This window comes from Podarcis vaucheri (assembly GCF_965113315.1).
Source record: "Podarcis vaucheri genome assembly, chromosome: 5".
NCBI classification, from domain to species: domain Eukaryota; kingdom Metazoa; phylum Chordata; class Lepidosauria; order Squamata; family Lacertidae; genus Podarcis; species Podarcis vaucheri.
The window spans coordinates 50,869,522-50,888,572 of record NC_138763.1 but is presented as its reverse complement, the minus strand read 5'-3'; the positions used below and the strand labels follow the sequence as shown (position 1 = coordinate 50,888,572).

At 40.5% G+C, this 19,051-nt stretch overlaps 2 protein-coding genes across 3 annotated transcripts in view; one reads left to right on the top strand and one right to left on the bottom strand.

The window, feature by feature from the left end:
• Positions 1-8,687, bottom strand: part of TECTB (tectorin beta) — a 36,094-nt gene extending 27,407 nt beyond the window's left edge. The window contains exon 1 of the mRNA XM_082225045.1: positions 8,457-8,687. The gene's annotated coding sequence lies outside the window, so the exon portion shown is untranslated. The remainder of the gene's footprint in view (positions 1-8,456) is intronic.
• GPAM (glycerol-3-phosphate acyltransferase, mitochondrial) overlaps positions 6,294-19,051 on the top strand; it is a 36,247-nt gene continuing 23,489 nt past the window's right edge. The window contains exons 1-9 of one of the 2 annotated variants that reach the window (XM_082225035.1): positions 6,294-6,681; positions 8,867-8,994; positions 10,563-10,685; positions 10,905-10,978; positions 13,917-14,030; positions 14,754-14,903; positions 15,469-15,565; positions 16,152-16,288; positions 18,199-18,298. In XM_082225035.1, coding sequence (XP_082081161.1) covers positions 8,896-8,994; positions 10,563-10,685; positions 10,905-10,978; positions 13,917-14,030; positions 14,754-14,903; positions 15,469-15,565; positions 16,152-16,288; positions 18,199-18,298 — 894 coding nt within the window. In that variant the 5' untranslated portion in view covers positions 6,294-6,681; positions 8,867-8,895. Of the gene's footprint in view, positions 6,682-8,866; positions 8,995-10,562; positions 10,686-10,904; positions 10,979-13,916; positions 14,031-14,753; positions 14,904-15,468; positions 15,566-16,151; positions 16,289-18,198; positions 18,299-19,051 lie in introns of those variants that run through there. The other variant, XM_082225034.1, reaches the window with a different exon arrangement.

Here is a 19,051-nt window from a genome sequence, read left to right as displayed (position 1 = left end):
CCAAGCAACCACCTCCCAGCAGTAACTATGGAGAAGTCTGCAATCCTGGACTTTGTAAATGTGCTTTAGTAGTAATGAATTAACAGGCAGACAATGCTGTGATTGCAAGTTTGAATAGCTGATAAATCCAAAAACCCAGTAATATTGAATCCCTTTTGTGCTAATGCAAAATAAGAAACAAATAAAAGCATTTAGAACATAACCTGAATGAGCTCTCTGTTCCCATCATTATTGAGCTGAGATAATGTTTGGACTTCTTCCACCTCTAAACCATGACAAAATGAATATGGGCTTCATAAATGTTCTATTTCTTTTCAAGTAGAAAGGAAATAATTTATCTAAGAGGTTACAACAGACAGCTGAACAACTACTGTCATGAAGCCTTATCAGGCAATAGACTAGCTCTCTAAATCTGCAAATGTCCCTAATGTAATATATACAAAATGCAATAACATTGCTATTGGAGCTTTCTACTGCCAAATAGACCAGATTGTTTGTATTCTTGGGAGGGCAAACTTGGTCAAAGGAAACAAAAGATCCTTTGTGGATTTGACTCCTTCCTTCACTTGCCTTCTCTGTAGCATTTTTGGTTTCTGAACAGTGCCTTAGCTTAAAAGTTTCTTTTAACTTTCATTTTTTAAAACAAACAAACAAACAAACAAACAAACAAACAAACAAACAAACATACAGTATTCTTCTGTAAATGTGTCTTTGTTTTTTCTTGTGAAAGTAGTTATGTGGAAATTGCTAGAAACAGAGTAGGTGGCAGATATTAGGTGCAATCATTTACGGTATCTGCAAGAGACAGATCAGATGCAATTTTATGCTTACATTAGCTCTTATATATAGCCTGTCACCACACAAACACATGGCCACATGACCACAGAAAAGATTGCATTTTTTCTACAAAACTCAAAATACATGTATACCAACTGAACACTGAAAACATATTCAATTTAAAAGACAGGTGAAGGGGGAAATGACATTCTTTAAGATAGCTTCTACCACGGCTAATGTCAAAAATCTAAATCACTTCAATAAAAACAGAATACAGCTTTAAGTAGCATCAAAAGACTATGTTTTCTGATTCTTCTTTTTTAAAGAAATCATGCAGTCCTAGAAGCCAATGCCTTTAGGCACATTCTAAAACTATTCTCATTTCCTCAACTCCATAGCAACATTGCACACGTGCGCGCGCGCACACACACACACGCTCTGAATACAAAATGGAGACCTTTTTACATACACGGAGGGATTTCTTGTCCAAAGCTTTTAATGGATTTCATCTTTTGTAAGTACACCATTGCTGGCAACCATTCACTTCAAAGGAAATTTATTCTCCCATGAATAAAGCTGCCAAAAAGGAAAACAATAACAAGAACACCATCGCCCCAGAGAGGAAAACATTAAAAATTAATTCACAGACTAGAACATTGCTGAATGTAGAATATTATACAGAAAATAATATTTTTATATCCTTAACTGGCATTGTTATCAAAATCTGCTATCTAATCTAATCCTCCCAAATGAAAGCTACTGCCAGTTAAAATACAGTTGGTGGGTGTGTTCACATGTGCACACACAGGCACATCAGGGAAATAAAAGCATCATTTTATTTTTATTTTTAAAATGGTATTTATTGAAACAAAAGATTTTTTTAAAAAATACACACACAAAAAAGACAAAATTACAAAAAAGAACAAAAAAGCAAAATCATGAGGGGAAAAAAAGAAGAAAAAATAAAACCATCCTTATCAAATTCTCCAAATTCCATTACCTTCTTTCCATGACTTCCTCCTCCTCCCATCTCTTGTATCTTGATTAATAATTATCGCAGCAAATCCTTTCCATAACTCATAATATTTTATCATTATGTTACCTTACTCTATTCTCATTTTATCTTATAAAAACGACCTTAGAGCTTAAAACTTAAATCTTTTTTACCAACATCTCATAACCATTACCTTTTTGACTAATTCTTTAAACATTTTAACAAGAGCCAAGTAATTTCATTTCAACATTTTCCCAACATTCATAAAACATTTCTATTAATAATAATACAAAAAGTACAATAGAATAAAAACAATCCAATCTTCTTCCAGCATCCCCTCCCCCCGGTCCCGGGGTTGTCTGTCATGAAAGCATCATTTTAAACTTACATTCATGATTCTTAACGATGGCAGGATAACTTATCATGTCCCTGCCTTTAATTATTTGTCACTTATATAGTGCCACCAATTTGCTTTACAGAGCAGAAAAGAGATCCTTGCTCCAAGTAGCTTACAATTTAGTTTGAAATAGGGGACAGAAGAGCAGGCAGTGGAAAACAGGGAGAATATATTGTTGTTTCAGTTATAGAAAGAGTGGCTGCTTTAATACTGCCAAAGAGGGTGCGGATTTGCCCAAAATGTTTGTGTGCAAATTTATATGCAGAGATGCAAATTTACAAGTAAATGTCAGTAGACTGTGGCCAAGTGATCTATGTACTGTACTTTGCTATTGTCCAGGTGTTCACTGTTGATGGGCAACTTGAAGATCACTGCTTGCCCTTCCTATGATCCTTTATCTTTAAACCTGACTTCAGTCAAATCTAGGTCATGTGATCCTTTGACATCTCTTCAAATGGATGACTTTCCTTGCTTTTGTACAAATGTGGATTTGTCCTAAGCATGTATTACTGGATGATTTGGGTGCAGCATTAACCCAGCATTTATGTAAACATGAAATCACAGCATGGTTTACTTGTTATTTGTGCATACAGTTCTATAAAAATTAACACACACACCCCAAGTCTGGGATACCCAGAGTTGGATCACCAGTACAGGTGCCATTGGGCAAAGTTTCATTTAGAAACTTATGAAAAATATAATTGAAATAGTATAGGCATTTGGCAGCTGAATATATTGAGTTGAAATTTGTTCAGCCATTAAACTGCAATTATTCTGCCAGTAAAATGTAATTGTAAATATTATCATTATCTTCATATTGTATTTTAATAACTTTTAATGTGTAAGCTGATTTCTTAAAACGAGGCAGATTGGGAGGGGGGAATATCCTGAGCATGCTTACTTAAATATTAAATACTTAGGTACTGGTCCTATGATTTTTAGGCACACATATTATTTTTAGGATCACTTTGCTCCTGAGATTTTTTCCAAGGGCACATACAGTTTTATGTTGTTTGCTCAGTAACTTTGTTGATAAGAGTGTGAAAAAATGAAGAAAAAGATAATGTAGCTAACTCAATGTTCAATTTGTGCTTGAGTAACTCCCCAGTAGAATTTGTTATAAGAAACAACGCTATCTCCACAAACACATATTGCATCCTCTGCAGTAACATTCCTCTGACACTCACAGTAAAGGCTATCTTGTACCCTTTGGATACCATGCTTTTATGTATGAAAAAAGCATGAAAAAATGTATATGATGTCTCATGAGATGATGAGCCATCTTGGGGGTACCACCCACACAGTGCCCTCCAGAGGTTGTTGGACTACAATTCCCATCAGTCCCGCCCATCATGCCCTATGGTCAGGGACGACGATGGGAGCTGTTGTCCAACAACATTGGCTAGCCGTTGTCTGCATGTTGTTTTCCTGCATGGATATGCTAGACATGTAGAAAAGTGTGCCTTGAGTAAAGTAGGCTGACACTTAACACAATGACAAATCACTGTCAAGACAAATCAACCATTTACACAGGAATCCATGTTGTATCTGTGCTTTCCCCATTTTTCAGCTCACAGAAGACTCAGGGAAGCAGTTTAAGTCATGGAAATGGTTAGGGGCTAAGCTTTTACCTATCCACAGTGACATGGCTCTAATCAAAACGGGGCATTCTATAGCTCCTTTTAGAAGAGATAAGAGATGCTGGGAGACTTGGTCACAAAACTGCCAAGACACATGAAGTGATTGTAATGCATGGAAATTATAGTGGTGGTGGCTAGTAGCTGGAAACAATGATGGAAGGACAGTGGGGGCCTGGTAGGTGTCGGTAACCCAGACTGTTGTCCATTGGTAGGCAAACTAAGGCCCAAGGGCCAGAACAGGCCCAATTGCCTTCCAAATCCGGCCCGTGGATGGTCTGGGAATCAGCGTGTTTTTACATTAGTAGAATGTGTCCTTTTAGTTAAAATGCATCTCTGGGTTATTTGTGGGGCACAGGAATTCGTTCATTTATTTTTTCAAAATATAGTCCAGCCCCCCACAAGATCTGAGGGACAATGGACTGGCCCATGGCTGAAAAAGTTTGCTGACCCCTGCTGTTGTCAGTAGGCCATTAGAGCAGCTGCTGTCTCCACACAACTTTCTTTCAGCAGCAGCAAGGGACTGAGCAAAGTGATAGCTGTCCACAAGTTTCTATGTGAATCTTGCAAGTAGGACTTGAGGGCAAGAGCACTCTCCCCTTCTGTGGCTTCCAGAAATTGGTATTCAGAATCATTGCTGCCTCTGACTGTGGAGGCAGACAGGAGAGGACTTTGGTAACCCTTTCGGAATATGGCACACTGTGCACCCTCAAATGGATATTCTCAGTTATGGATCATCTGAATTTTGTGTCTCTTTGGCTTGGCACCCTGGGCGGGGGAACCACTCACACCACCCTAAATCTGGTGCTGAGGCGGAGCGTAGTTCCTGGCTCCTATTGCTCACACCCTCTCTCTGCCTGCTTGCCTTTCCTCCGGCTTTGGCTGATTCTGCAGGAAGCATTGGGGCCAACAGGCCTATCCAGAGTGAGGAAGCAAGCAAGGAGGGCATGCTGCTTCTTGAAGGCTTAGTCACTGCTTCTGCCTCTTCCTCCTTCTGAATCCCTACCACCTAGAGGGAGAGTGTAGATGACTGAAAAGTTGAGCAGCTGCTCTTTGCATCCCCGTAAGCACTGCCGCGAGAGGGAGACTGACTAGGCAGCGGCTGTTGTTTGTATTTATCTGTAAGCATCACTATGGACCCCATCTTCCTTATTACAGTGCCCAGAAAGGGTGATAAAACAAGGAGGCAACAGTGCTTTTGAATACCAATGTCTGCAAACCAGAAGGTGGGGAAGAGTGCTTTTGTGCCCGGGTCCTGTTTGCGGGCTTCCTACAGGCATCTGGTTGGGCACTGTGAGAACAGCATGCAGTCTAGCATGGGGCCATGGCGTGACCCAGCAGGCTCGCCTTAGGTTGTCATGCAAAGCAGGCTCTGTGCTACACCCCATCCGTGATGCAGAGCTCAGAGGAGTGAGTCTGCAGGGGAAGTTGCCTACTTCAAAGCTGCAGGGGGGGGGGAGAGAGAGAGAGACCTGCCCCCATTTCACATCCCCATCTTTCTTGCACGGCAGGGGATGGGAGGAGGGATTGTTATTCCTCCATTGCAGGGGGTTGGACTAGACCAGCGTTTCCCAAAGGGGGGGGCGGCATATGGCTCCCTGCGGTGGCCCCAGGTGAAAATCGTGTAAATGGGGGGCGGGGGGAAGAGATAACACGAGGCTAGGGGACCACAGAAGAAAATAAGAAGCGAAGGGGGGGAAATCAACATTTTTTAAATTAAAAAAATCCTGATGGGCAGGCTACCCATCAAGCGAGTAAGAGGGATGCCTACCAGCTGGCAATATTTTTGTTAGGGGGTAGGTTTTTGTTAGGAGGGCAGAACATCAGTTTTGTATTGATTTTTACTTATTTGGGGGGCAGCTGCCATCCATGGGGGGCACAGGAAGGAAACAAGGTCGGAAGGTTGGGAAACACTGGACTAGATTAACCTTGGGATCCTTCCAACTCTACGATCCCCTCTTTCCTGCTTGATCTCCTCACCACCGCCGCCCCCTTCTAAAAATAGCAGGCCACGATTCCCCCCCAAGCTTCCACGATCAGCCAGGCGCCTCTGCCGCCTCCCCGCGAGCCCGGCCCGGGAGAGGCGGGTCGGCGTGTCCCCGGCGCCATGGCAACGGGCGCTCCGGAAATCGCGTCAGCATCCCGCCCTCCCCTGCCGGGGCCGCTTTAGCGAGGCAGCCAGTCCAGCCGGGCAGTCCGCCAGAACAAGTGCAGGCGAGCCTGCGCCAGCGGCCCGATTAGGCAGCCCTGGGTGCCGCCGGCAAGGACGGGTCCCCCCCGCAGACGGCGCGGCTGCCCAAGGTGCCCCGGCGGGCGGCGCTGAGCCTGGAAGCAGCGGGTTGAAGGCAACGTGTTGAAGGCGCTGCTGGTAAGGCGAGCCTGGCGCTGCGGGAGGAGGAGGAAGAGGGGAGGCGCGCGCGGGAGGCTTGGACCAACGCAGTGCTGCCTCGGCCGGGGATGCTGGCCGGGGGGTGTGGGGGGCGAGGTCGCGGTTTCGGTGGCTTGTGGCTCGGGGCAGGAGAAGGGCAACGGGGCAGCATCGCCTCCTGCCACTCTCTGTGCTGCGCGCCCCAAGCCGGTGACAGCACAGCAAGGAACGTAACGAATTGCATTGCTTATGAACTTGGAAGGAAAGGAGCCCTGCGTCCACGGAAGGGACAGTGCCTTGAAATAAGGGACAGGTGGCAAGGGCCAGCAGCAGCAACATGCATGCATGGACCCATGTGCAGATGAGCTGCGCCCAGTGATTCAGCACCGGGAGGAGGGGGTTGGAATATGGAGCTGGACCTCTTTCTGGCCAGCCTAAGAGCTGTGGGAGGAAGGAAGCAAGAGTACTAGAAGCGAGCATGGTAGTGCCATTGTAAAATGTGTCCTCTGTAAGTCATAGCTGAGCTCTTTAGGATGTTCAAAAGTTATGAGTTATGGGCTTCTAGCAAAAATGTGTGTGTTGCTTTTGTTACTAGCAACGTGTGTGGTGTGGTGTGGTGTGGTGTGGGGAGAGTGGTTCTTGCAAAAGCCTGGCTGCTTGAGGCCCATTTGCGCCAATGCATCTCTGTGTTTTTATGTTGGTGCCTTTTGTACCAAACATAAAAGTGGACGGAAACAAAAAGTGGATGAAAGACGTTCTTTCAGCTGTGAGAACCAGCTTAGTGCATTTGGACTTGAGTTCAGAGTAGATGCTGGAAGGAAAGCCAATTTCCTTTTTAATATGGGCTGCTTCTCCTTCTCCCCTTTTCTTTTGACCCTGCAGTTGTCCGTCACTGGTGTACTTAACTAACCCTGTGTGAAAGTCCTTTCAGCCATCTTGCCAACTTGGCTTAGATGGGTGCCGTTCCCCTGGTGATTACATAGCTTGAGTGAAATCCCTTGGCAGTAGCCTTCTGCCACTCAGAGATATTCAACACCTGATACTACCGTCTGGCAGTTGTGCTTTATTTATAGCAGAGCTTTTGACCCTGCTGTGTATCCTTACACGATGCTTCTTCAAATTAGACTAAAGTACCTGGTTTTAACTGTCCATAATTTATAAGCTACTCAAAGAGCAGGGTCTGAAAGAGGAACCTTTTGTTTCTCTAGAGATCATGTGAATTTCCCCTTTTTCAATTAATGTGCACTCAGTCCCTATCCTTGTTTACTTGGGAATAAATCCTAATGGGTTCAGTGTGACTTAGTTCCAGGTGAGCCTGGAAAAGGCCTTAGATCTCTTTTTCATTGGCCATGGAGCATCATGTTCCTAATGATGATGATAATTGCTGTTGGTGAGTTCTAGCATACCTTTTTCCATACTAATTAACAGGCTGCGGTAGCTGTGAAAAAAGCAAGTTCGATGCTAGGGATCATTAGGAAAGGAATTGAAATTAAACAGTTTGAAATTATACACCCTTGGATCATGGGAATCAACATGTTCACTAGTTTGCTTTTTGCAGAATAATATATGGCATTATGAATGTTTATGCAGCATCAGTGTTGGCATACTAAAATGGCATGCTTCTTGAGTCTTGAGATTTCCTCTTTGTATCCTAGTTTCTATGGCAATTGTTATTTAGTTTTATATCAACATTTATATACCACTTGTTTGTAATGAAACATGAAAGCAGTTTGAAAAAAGAATGAAACAACAAAATAAGTAACCCCCTTGTTAAAAAATATTAAAAATATTTATAATCAGCATTAAGCTGAAATCATGTTAACAACACATGACAGTTTGTATATGTCTGGATAAAAATTAAAGGACCCCTGACAGTTAAGTCCAGGCACAGATGACTCTGGGGTTGTGGCGCTCATCTCGCTTTACAGGCCGAGGGATACAGCATTTGTCTGCAGACAGTTTTTCCGGGTCATGTGGCCAGCATGACTAAAGTCCTTCTGGCTGAACCAGAGCAGCGCACGGAAATGCCGTTTACCTTCCCGCCAGAGTGGTACCTATTTATCTACTTGACTTTGACGTGCTTTTGAACTGTTAGGTTGGCAGGAGCTGGAACCAAACAATGGGAGCTCACCCCCGTCATGGGGATTCGAACTGCCGACCTTTTGATCGGCAAGCCCTAGGCTCAGTGGTTTAGACCACAGCGCCGCCCGTGTCTCACATATCTGGATAGGCTTGCCTAAAGAAAAATGTTTTTAGCAAGTGACAAAAAGTGAAGGCGCTCACCTGATGCCAATAGGCAGGGGGTTCCAAAGTGTGGGATATGGCAGCAGGGATGCAGGTTAGAGAAGGGTGTGGGTTTTCAGTTCTGCTCACTCATGCTCACTTCCCTTGTAGTAATTTGCACTCCCCTCTTCATATGTGAATGGAGCAGATGTGAAGACCAAATGTGACTTCCAAAATGAGATTGGGCTACTGAAAGGGAACAAGTTTATATTTTGACCACAAAGCCTCATGGTGAACATGTTTACTTGGAAGTGAATATCAGAGTGTGTACATGGGATTGTAGCTTCAGGGAACAAAGAGAAGAAGCAAGTGATATTTGGAAAGAGGAACATACGATGTCACTTATAAGAAAGATTTCTCAGGCATGCCGCATAGTTGTTTTCTTTAACACTGACTCTTTTCTTTTCTAGCTCATGATATTGAATATAAGTTCTGTGTCATGGATGACGCTGCTTTGTCACTTGGAGCAATAGATGTTTCCTATTCTTCCTTGGCAGAATGCACTGTGATTAGATGTAAACACTCCAGTGAAGAATGGGTATGTATGATATAGCTTTCAGTTTTTTCATAAGCACCTTGTTGCTTAAGTGTAGAATTATTCTCCCAGTGTTAAGAAAATCAGCTTACACTTCTGCTTATTTCAGAAAATTAGGAATGCACCTCAGTACATTTATGAGGAAGGGTTGTAAGTTTTTCTGCTGGTGATAATCTCTGCTGTGATAATCTCTGCTTGAAACATAAAAGATACTCTATTTGTAACTGTTAAATATGAAATGCAAAAAAATCAAGAGTTTAAAATAATGCATAAAGAGATGGGTTTATACCATGACTAATGACTTTGTGGTCTAAATAAGATGTACTGTAATAGATATGGGGGATTTCTGGGTGATCTAATGCAGATTTTAAAAAATCTGAAAATGCATGCTCTGGACTTGAAATAGGCATGAGGAGTAGTGAATAGATATGTCTGGGTGGAGCATAAAGATACTCATGAAATGAAGGAGATGATGAGAATTGTAGGGTAGGAAAAATACCTATTATGTACTATTGATGGTTGAGGAGAAGCTTGAACCTGAAACTCAGAGATTTGGAGAGATGGTCAGAGCAATAAAAGAGAAGGCTGGAAAGATGAGCTAAAAGTTTGTTTAGTGTTGCAAACTGTCCCTGGTGAAATCGTAGTAAGAAAAGCTAAGAAACGAGTAGGGTTGTTAGCGGGTCTTCACTTTGTTTATTTTAATAAATCTGGGTGAATATTAGTCAAATGCTACTAATGAAAGTGTAGAATGATTACTTTTTTCTGGTTAAGCTTTACCTTTAATTTGGCTTTCTGACTTTTGTATCTGCTCTAACCTCTTCAATTTAGATCTAGTCTTTTTTGTGTCCCTCTATTACTTGTAATTCTTGCTGTATTTAGAGGCCAGCCCTGGGCATGTGTACTCAGAAATAAGCCCATGGGATTGTCATGGGACTCCCAAGCAAGTGTACATAGGATTGGAGCGCTTGTTTGTTTTTATGCATTTCCCCATCACACTATATGTTTTTTAAAAATTACCATATGTGGTAACTTCTCCCCTGCAAATCCTACATGCGATCTTAACAAAACAAAACAAAACACCCAAGCAAGCACCAGGAAGATAAATTGATAGATATAGTAAATGGAATATTTAAGCACAAAATTAACAGCAATCTTCGAATTTTACAATTCACTTTTAATCTTATACTTTCCATTTTGTCATCATGCAATGCTGTGCAAATGGAGCTTATTTAATGTGCAATAGGGTTGTAACATTTGGCATTTTACAAGTGTATCTATACATCTTGTACAGTGGTTGGAATTTTGGGATTTTATAGGCATGGAAGGTTTGGCCTTGGATCACATCTTGTTATTAAAAGATTAACCTTTAGTCATGTAATTGGGTAATAAACTTTGGCTAGGTCAAGACTTAGAGTCTGATCTGTTTCAGCAATAGGATTATGCTTGCACAGGAATCTGTGTTGAAGTCAGTGTATCTTTTAAAGGGTTCTGCGTTCTCTGTTTCATATATAGGAAAGAGTGTATGGACTTTAATGTGCTATCTTCACTTACTGTATTTTACTGTTTTCTAGGGAGAGTGCAATTCTAGGCCTACTGTCTTCCGATCAGCCACTCTGAAATGGAAAGAGACCCTACTCGGCCGGAATCGGCCCTTTGTGGGGCGCTGTTGCTACGTATGCACTCCTCAAAGCCGGGTAAATTAGATTATATTCGTAACTAATTGAAGCACACTTTCCATGTAATAACATTCACAGTAGCTGGCATCTAATTGTTTCAATTCAGATTCTGCCTTGTCACAGTTTGTTTGTGTTCCGTGTCCTTGTTTTAAAGAAAGGCACCATAATATATAAACTCTGCAGTCCTTATGAAGCCATGACTGGAAATGGAAGACATGTTTCTCTCTTAACTTTCAGGACAAGCTCTTTAATGCTAGTATCCCTTCTTTGGGCCTTCGAAATGTCATCTATATTAATGAAACACACACAAGGTAAAAGCTGCCTTCTTTTTGTATACTTAATGTTACTGTTCACAAAGCAATTGCCCAGTTTGCATGTTGCATTAACAACAAACTATGTTGGTTCCTATCACTGTTCATTCATATTAAGCCCAGGATGGAGAACCTCCTACTCATGGGCCAAATCACACCCATAAAGGGGCCTGAAATGGCCGGTGAGGCTGTTCTCTCCACTTCCCCAGCCATGCTCACGTGCTGCTTACCTGGCATATTGCAATTGTACTTTGAATTGTTCCTTGGCAAGCACAGACTGCATTTTGTGCCTTTTAAATTGGCACTGAAGTTGAGCTGATCCCTGCAGAAAGTGGGTCTTATTAGATGGCTCTAAATTTAAATTCCTGGAAGGCTGCAAGCCCTGCTTTCAGTAGGAATCCCTGCTTCAATCCAGATTTTTAAATGAAAAAATGTGCTTCCGATTCTGCATTTGAAGTTGAATTGCCTAATGTCATGTACCATCTGGTGACTGACGGGTGAGCAGTTCCGCCCACCTCTCAAAAGTGGATATGGTATGCAACTTGGATTCTGTTCCTCACACCTAAAGTACACTATAAGTAAACAGTAGTTAAATTGGCCAAGCCAATATGTATTGTATTATTTTTGTGGATAAGCAACAAGAATGAAAATCAAGATGTGTTAATGTTGTTCTTTTACTGAATTAACTTCCAGAATAGGCTACGTATTGGCTTGCAGCTCATACATACATACTTGAGAGTGACTTAGAGCAGAGCTATCTGAACTGTGTGTCACGACGCATTAGTGTGTCGACTGCAGTGTGTAGGTGTGTCGCACAAACGCTCCCCGCGTGCTTCCCAGGGCTGGAAAGGAGTTAGTTTAACCTTCGGTTTGCTAATAAAGCTGAATTACCACATCACAAAATGATGCATTTCTAAAAAGTGTGTCACCAACATAAAAAGTTTGGAAAGCTCTGGCTTACAGTAATGAGAAACAATGAGTTCACATGAGGTACTCATTGCGGAATCACAAATGTACAGGTTGAGCTTGCACTACTAACATAAATAGTTGCTGTCAACTAAAAAGCAGGATCCCCAAAATGTAACTGGATTTTTTGTCAGCCAAATTTTCTACTAGCCAGTTGTGAAGTCCACTCCTACGATGGTACTGCAACAATATTGGGTACAGTTTTTGTAACAGATACTGGTTTCATCAGACTTGATGAAATTGCGTATTAGTAAATCCGGATAGTAAATCTTATTCATTATGTGGCTTTTGACTTTCACTTACACATTTTAAATACTTTCATCTCTGAATATATGGTGATTATAAAAAAACAAAACCTAAAATGCTGCACAAAAAATTGCATTTTTTTTGGTACAAAACCTGGAGTGTTGGAAAGAATAGATTTTGATCAGTAAGATGTATATCTCATTCTCTGACCAAGAAAACATGTAACAGAAGTGAGGAAAGAATTACAGGTTTTAGCAAGCACCAGGTTGGCGAAGGATGGCCTATAGCATTTTTCTTTTAAGCTCAATTACTGGAACTTGATCCCCCAAAGGGCATAGTAAAGCTACTTGTGTCTTTCTAATCAAATATTATCATAAAACCAGATATCTGTTGGATTGTAAGAATATAGACATACTTTTGAATGAATAAATTGCTGAATACCTAATTTAAGTAGCTTTGAAAGTTCCAGCCTTTTATTAAACAACAGCAGCAGCAAAATGCAGTGTTAGCACAACTTAGGTTTTTCTTTTGTTCTCTTTAGTAGACAGTCATATCAAAAAAGGATTTATGTATTTGGGACTCTATTCACAGAGAGAGTCTGTTAAATAGTACATTTAAAAATAGTACATGCAAAATCAATACATTAATGGGCTGTAAAACATTTGTTGGTTGCAAATGCAATGGATTTGTTCCTCAGAATTCCATCACATTTTAAGGTTTGCAAGCATCTACTTACCAATATTTTCTGGTAATAGGCAGCCATCAATATGATTTTCACATTGTAATGGCTTTGAAGGCCATTTAGATTCAAAGACAGTGTCTTCATTTCATTCTTAAAGGAACCTTAACCATGCATTAAAGCAAGGGTGGCAGACATGTGACTCTCCAAATGTTAGTGGGCTCCAACTTTCAACACAGCCAAGTGTTAGGAATGATAGGAGCGACATGTCAGGGGCCACAAGTGCCCCATTCCTGAATTAAAGGATAGAAGATTGGCCCTAGTGGTACCTATGGATGAGTAGAAAGGCACTTCTAGTCATGCAGTGCAGCTTCCCTACATTCCACCCCCACAACCACTGCAGTCCCTCTATCTTCATCATAGCCCACAATTCTGTAAGATTTCCTTATGCTCAAGCAGTTACTGGGATATGCTGCCGTCAGCAAGAGAAGTGGGTAAAATCCATTGCAGGAGCAGAACTTTTCTTGCATATCTCTGAATTAATTACATAATCTGAAACAACTCCTAGACCTTTAAATGAAAAAGTCTTCTAAGTGGAAAGTTCAAACCCCATAAGACCTGTTCATATTCATTTAAAATGCACATGTACATGATTTTTTATTGAAGTGCAATGATGTCCAAGGTGATAATTTGTATTTGCTTGGATTGGTTAATATAATGTGTGGCTTTGGGGTCAATATCTGAGGAGTATCTTTGGGGTAACAAGTATCTGAGAATAATTTAACAGCTTAATAAACAAAAGCTTGGAAGGAAGATTGCTTTAATATTTTCTTTTTCATACTGTGTAATACATACACACTTGACCAAAGTAGCCTTTAAACAAAAAAAGTGTTTGCTTTAACTCTTAGCCTCACCAATTTCTGATTGACTCCTACCTATTTAATCAATTAACCAATTACAGTTAGTTCTGATAGGGACATGATTGACAATATTGAATGCAATATTTCTCATGGTTGTGTTTTGCTAAGTTACTGTGTATTGTTGCAGGCACAGAGGTTGGCTTGCCCGGCGACTCTGTTATGTTCTTTTTGTGCAAGAACGGGATGTTCATAAGGGTATGTTTGCAAATAATGTGACAGAAAATGTGCTGAAAAGCAGCAGGTAAGAAATTAAAATACCATTGTTTTTTGTAAAGTTCCATTGTCAATACAATTTATTGGGTTTCTTTGAAAAAGAACTGTCCTTTTTGAGAAATCCCATTTTTAAATCAATGAAGCCGAGTTTGCTACTATTTATGCCCAGTGCCTGATATTTTAGATACTTGTTTCCACAATTTTGGAATCTGTAGGCAAGCATTATGAAGGCATCTGTGTATAATGTGTCAAATTGTGTGACATATAAAGTTAATTTGAGTTGTACACCAGCTTTTCTATTCCAGCCTTCCCCAACCTCTTGCCGTCCAGAAGTTCTAGACTACAGCTCCTATTGGCTCCAGTCAACATGGTCAGTGGTCAAGGATAATAGGAGTTATAGTTCATCAACATCTACAGGTATCAGGTTGAGGAAGGCTGTTTTTCAGTGACTAGTTACTGCTCCCCAGATGCTGAAGACTTCTAAAATCTTTATAGGCTTTATACTGGCTTTACACTGAGATATTTTGCCTTGTACATTTGAGGCATGTGTATATGTGTGTGCTTTTCTACTAGGAAAGTGTCACTGTACTGGAACCTTAATTTAAAAAGTACTCATGAGTAAATATAATTGCACTACAAGTTCCCCTACATTCTGTAGCTATACGTTCTGTCTGTCTGTCTATGCATCTCAAAAACAGGTGAAATATCAAGCTTATTTTAAGAATCATCTTACTTTATTTGTAACACCTAGAGTGCAGAATGCTATTGCACAGGAAGCTTCAGAAATGTCTGCTGTGAGTGGCTCTGGTCAGCCAGACCCCAGAAACGTCAACAAAGTCAAGAAGCAAGCTAGAAAAATTCTGCAGGAAATGGTAGCAAATGTCTCGCCTGCTTTGATCAGGTAATGAAACTAGATCATGGTTGCTGGTGTCAGGGGGTGCTGAAATACAACCTGTGTTCACATGGAGATAACTGTTTCTAGTTGCCTCAGATTTCTGCTTCTCTTATCTGTGGTGTAAGCTGAACTCAAAGGCCTGGTATTTGCCCTTGAAGAATGTATAGTGTGTGTGTCTTGCTTCATAGTCTAATACAGACTTTTCCATGAAACAAAATAACATTTTGTCATAAATGAATTTCATGTTATCGTCACAAAGTTACTCTCTGCATTTTCAAACTGGATGTAAACTTCTTGCTACGTTTACTAAGGCTGCAACAACTGTTGTCTGATTTTTTTTTAAAGAAACAACCAGTTTGTTTCATATAGAATTTTTGCAACTGTTGCACATTTTTCATTACTGCTGATTTAGTTGCTTCTGTTCTGTGTTTCTACAGTAGTGGCGGTTTTAAAGGCAGCATGTTTCTGTGTGTATGATTCTCTTGTATTGTTTCATTCTGCTTGAAACTAAAAATGTATATAAAACATGAATACTATTATATGGTGGCTCAACTTTTATTGCCCCTTTTAGGTTAACGGGATGGGTGTTGCTGAAATTATTTAACAGCTTTTTTTGGAATATCCAGATTCACAAAGGCCAATTGGAGATGGTGAAAGCAGCAACAGAGGTAATAAAATCTCTGAGGCAAAAAAAAAATCCTTTCAGAGAAGAAATATGACATTGTTCCATTTCTAATATTGTTTGGGCCTTACAGGACCCTTTTAACAATTTGGCAAAATAAATCAATCTTAGCACACTGGAATTCAATCTGAAAAGAGTCAATATGGGCCAAATTCACCTAGATCTAATTACTGGAGTTAACTGTGCTTATTTTGTCAAGAGTTGTGAAATACATATGTGCATTTATTATTTACTAAAACCAACCACTCTGTAGCCATAGATAATATCCTTAAAAGTCCTTTTCTCAACTATGGTATGTTACGTAGTGTTTGCATACAACTGTATTCAGTGAAAATAAAAGGTTGCACATAATCAGAATTATTTGGGGGATACTTTTTATAATACAAGCGCCTCCTGCTCCTCACCTCTACTCACCCCACGCTGGCAATTCAGATGTTTTGCATAAAGAGTAGAAAGTGTACCTACCAGACCTGCATTACTTGTCAAAAACACATTTTGACTTTTAAAAAATACAGTTTTAAAACCAGATTGTTTGGGTATTTATATAATTGCTTCTTTTCTTCTTCTTACAGCTGAATTTGCCGCTTATATTTCTACCTGTTCACAAATCTCATATTGACTACCTGCTTCTCACGTTCATTCTTTTCTGTCATAACATCAAAGCACCATACATTGCTGCAGGGAATAATCTGAATATCCCCATTTTCAGGTAATGCTGTATTCATGTATACTTTCACTTTGTTCATTTCGGCCATGTGGATTACTGTATCAAAATCCTAGCTAAATGAACCTTCATATTCTGGCAAATAAATTTTGTGCTTACCTTGCAGTGCCCCAGTAACTGTCTTGCTTGTTTTAACACTTGGCCTGCAATTGCTGGAATAATTTTATATTGGCAAAGGAATCCAATTAATATGCCAGTATTGGTCATATTCTTGCATTCTAATGTAATTATTAGCATATATATATAAAAAATGCACTCAAACCAGTGAAGGCTTTGGCCCCAATCCTTATTTGCTCATAACACTTGGTGGTGCCTGGTACATTTTCCCAAGGTCATCAAAATAAGCATTCAGTTTAGTGAGCTTCAAAGGTGTGTAATTCTTGACCGTTAATGGAGCAGAATGTTTTCAGCCATAGAAAGTGAGGCAAATGTAACTTCCTTGATAAAAGGTGTATCAGCAGATAGGCACACGTCATGTTTAGATATGCTGTAGTCTGCTTCATGTTCATATAACACAAGATAATGTATGTGGCACCTTCTATTTATGATTGCAAGTCCTGGCGGTGATATTATGTCTAATATTATGCATGCTTATTTGGAAATAAGTTTCAGTGAGTTGAGGGACCCAAGTAAGTGTAAATAGGATTTGAATCTCTGAAATGGTAGACGATTTAGTCAGAACAATCTTCTTTTATTAAATTCTACAGTAGCCTTTTATTCAGCGTTATATGCTGTTATTAGGTATAAATAATAGAGAGCCACAATTTTAAGTCACAAAATGTTAGGCCACAAAATTTTGGCTAGATGGGAGGGCCTTTATACAAGTAGTTGTGTGACTTGATCTTTTTCTCCCCCATTTTTCATTGATCTGACCAGAATAATTGGTTAGAGTTGTGAACGCTGTAAGAATTTTATGTGAAAATTGTGAGCCGCTTTGCTCATTTTCTGTTATCCCAATGTATAGCATACTGACATTTTTGTTTGTTACTTCCTTAAATTTTCACCTGTTTATATTCTAAGGCATAAGAGGGACTTCAGGCTTGTTTTATTTCTATATATGTAATATTGCAATCTTCGCCAGGCCAAATAAATCTTGTCTGGTTGAACCAGTAAAGATCTCTAGTACAAGGCAATTTTAATAACAAAATTGTGGTGTCAAAACTTTTCTTAATTTAGCCTTTAAGAACAAGTGACATAGGAAATAATTAGTAAATTGTGTTCTGAAAGTAAAGTTGTTTAAAAACAGCTAGAGCCAAAATTATACCGCTTTGAAAAACGTATATATTGGCAGTCGTCATAAAAGGATTTCTACGAAGCCTGTTGTCCCTAATTTCTGTGTACTGGAGAGCTTGTGCTCATATATGGACTACCAACATTTGTCTGCGGTACCACAGAACTCAGGGTGGCACTGTGGGTTAAACCACAGAGCCTAGGACTTGCCAATCAGAAGGTTGGCAGTTTGAATCCCCGCCACGAGGTGAGCTCCCGTTGCTCGGTCCCTGCTCCTGCCAACCTAGCAGTTTGAAAGCACATCAAAGTGCAAGTAGATAAATAGGTACCGCTCTGGCAGGAAGGTAAACCGTGTTTCCGCGCGCTGCTCTGGTTCGCCAGAAGCGGCTTAGTCATGCTGGCCACATGATCCAGAAGCTGTACGCCGGCTCCCTCAGCCAATAAAGCAAATGAGCGCCGCAACCCCAGAGTCGGTCACGACTGGACCTAATGGCCAGGGGTCCCTTTACCTTTACCTTTTTACTACAGAACTTAATGTGTAGCTTTCTCATGCAGAGAGATCAGTCATTGAGTTGTATGGTTATATCACACTGTGGACACAACAGCCTGTGCTAGTGTTAACATTCTTAGCCTTTTAATAAAAAAGGGTATTTCTTTACCCATAGCACTTTGATCCACAAGCTTGGAGGGTTTTTTATACGGAGAAAATTGGATGAGAGGCCCGATGGCCGTAAAGATATTTTGTACAGAACCTTGCTGTATGTGGTATGTATCTTTTTCTTAATTCAAGGCTTATCTCTGCAAAGAGCCAGGCCACCATCTCCGGCTTGATTGTGGGGTGTGCAGGTTTGCGGCAAGGTTCAACAGTTAAATAGCAAAAAAGAAGAAGAGGTAGCATTTTAAACGTCTTAATAATTAGGAATTAGTTGCATCTAAACGTGTGTGGTGTAAGATACAGTTGAACAGGGATGGGGAGTCTCTGGCCTTCCATATGTTATTGGAGTGCGACACCCATCAAGGATGGATGGAAGTTGTGGTCTAGAGGCATCTGTAAGACTGCAGGTTCCAATATAATCTGGAGGGCGTTCTTTATATTGGCAGTAGGTGGTGGGATATGCCCCTTTGAAGAAAAAGAATGCGGAATTACTCTGTATATTGTTTATTAATTGCCTTCCACATATATGTCTTAAGGCAATGTACAAAATATAATAAAACCAGTTAAAAATAGAGCAGAAAATAACAGCAAATAACCTTTTTAAAAACAATACAGTGCTACCTTGGGTTACAGACGCTTCAGGTTACAGATTCCGCTAACCCAGAAATAGTACCTCGGGTTAAGAACTTTGCTTCAGGATGAGAACAGAAATCACGCAGCAGCAGTGGGAGGCCCCATTAGCTAAAGTGGTACCTCAGGTTAAGAACGGACCTCCAGAATGAATTAAGTTTCTAACCCGAGGTACCACTGTATAATACAAAGCAAACATGTTTTACACAAGTTTGTGATGCTGTTAGTCTTGT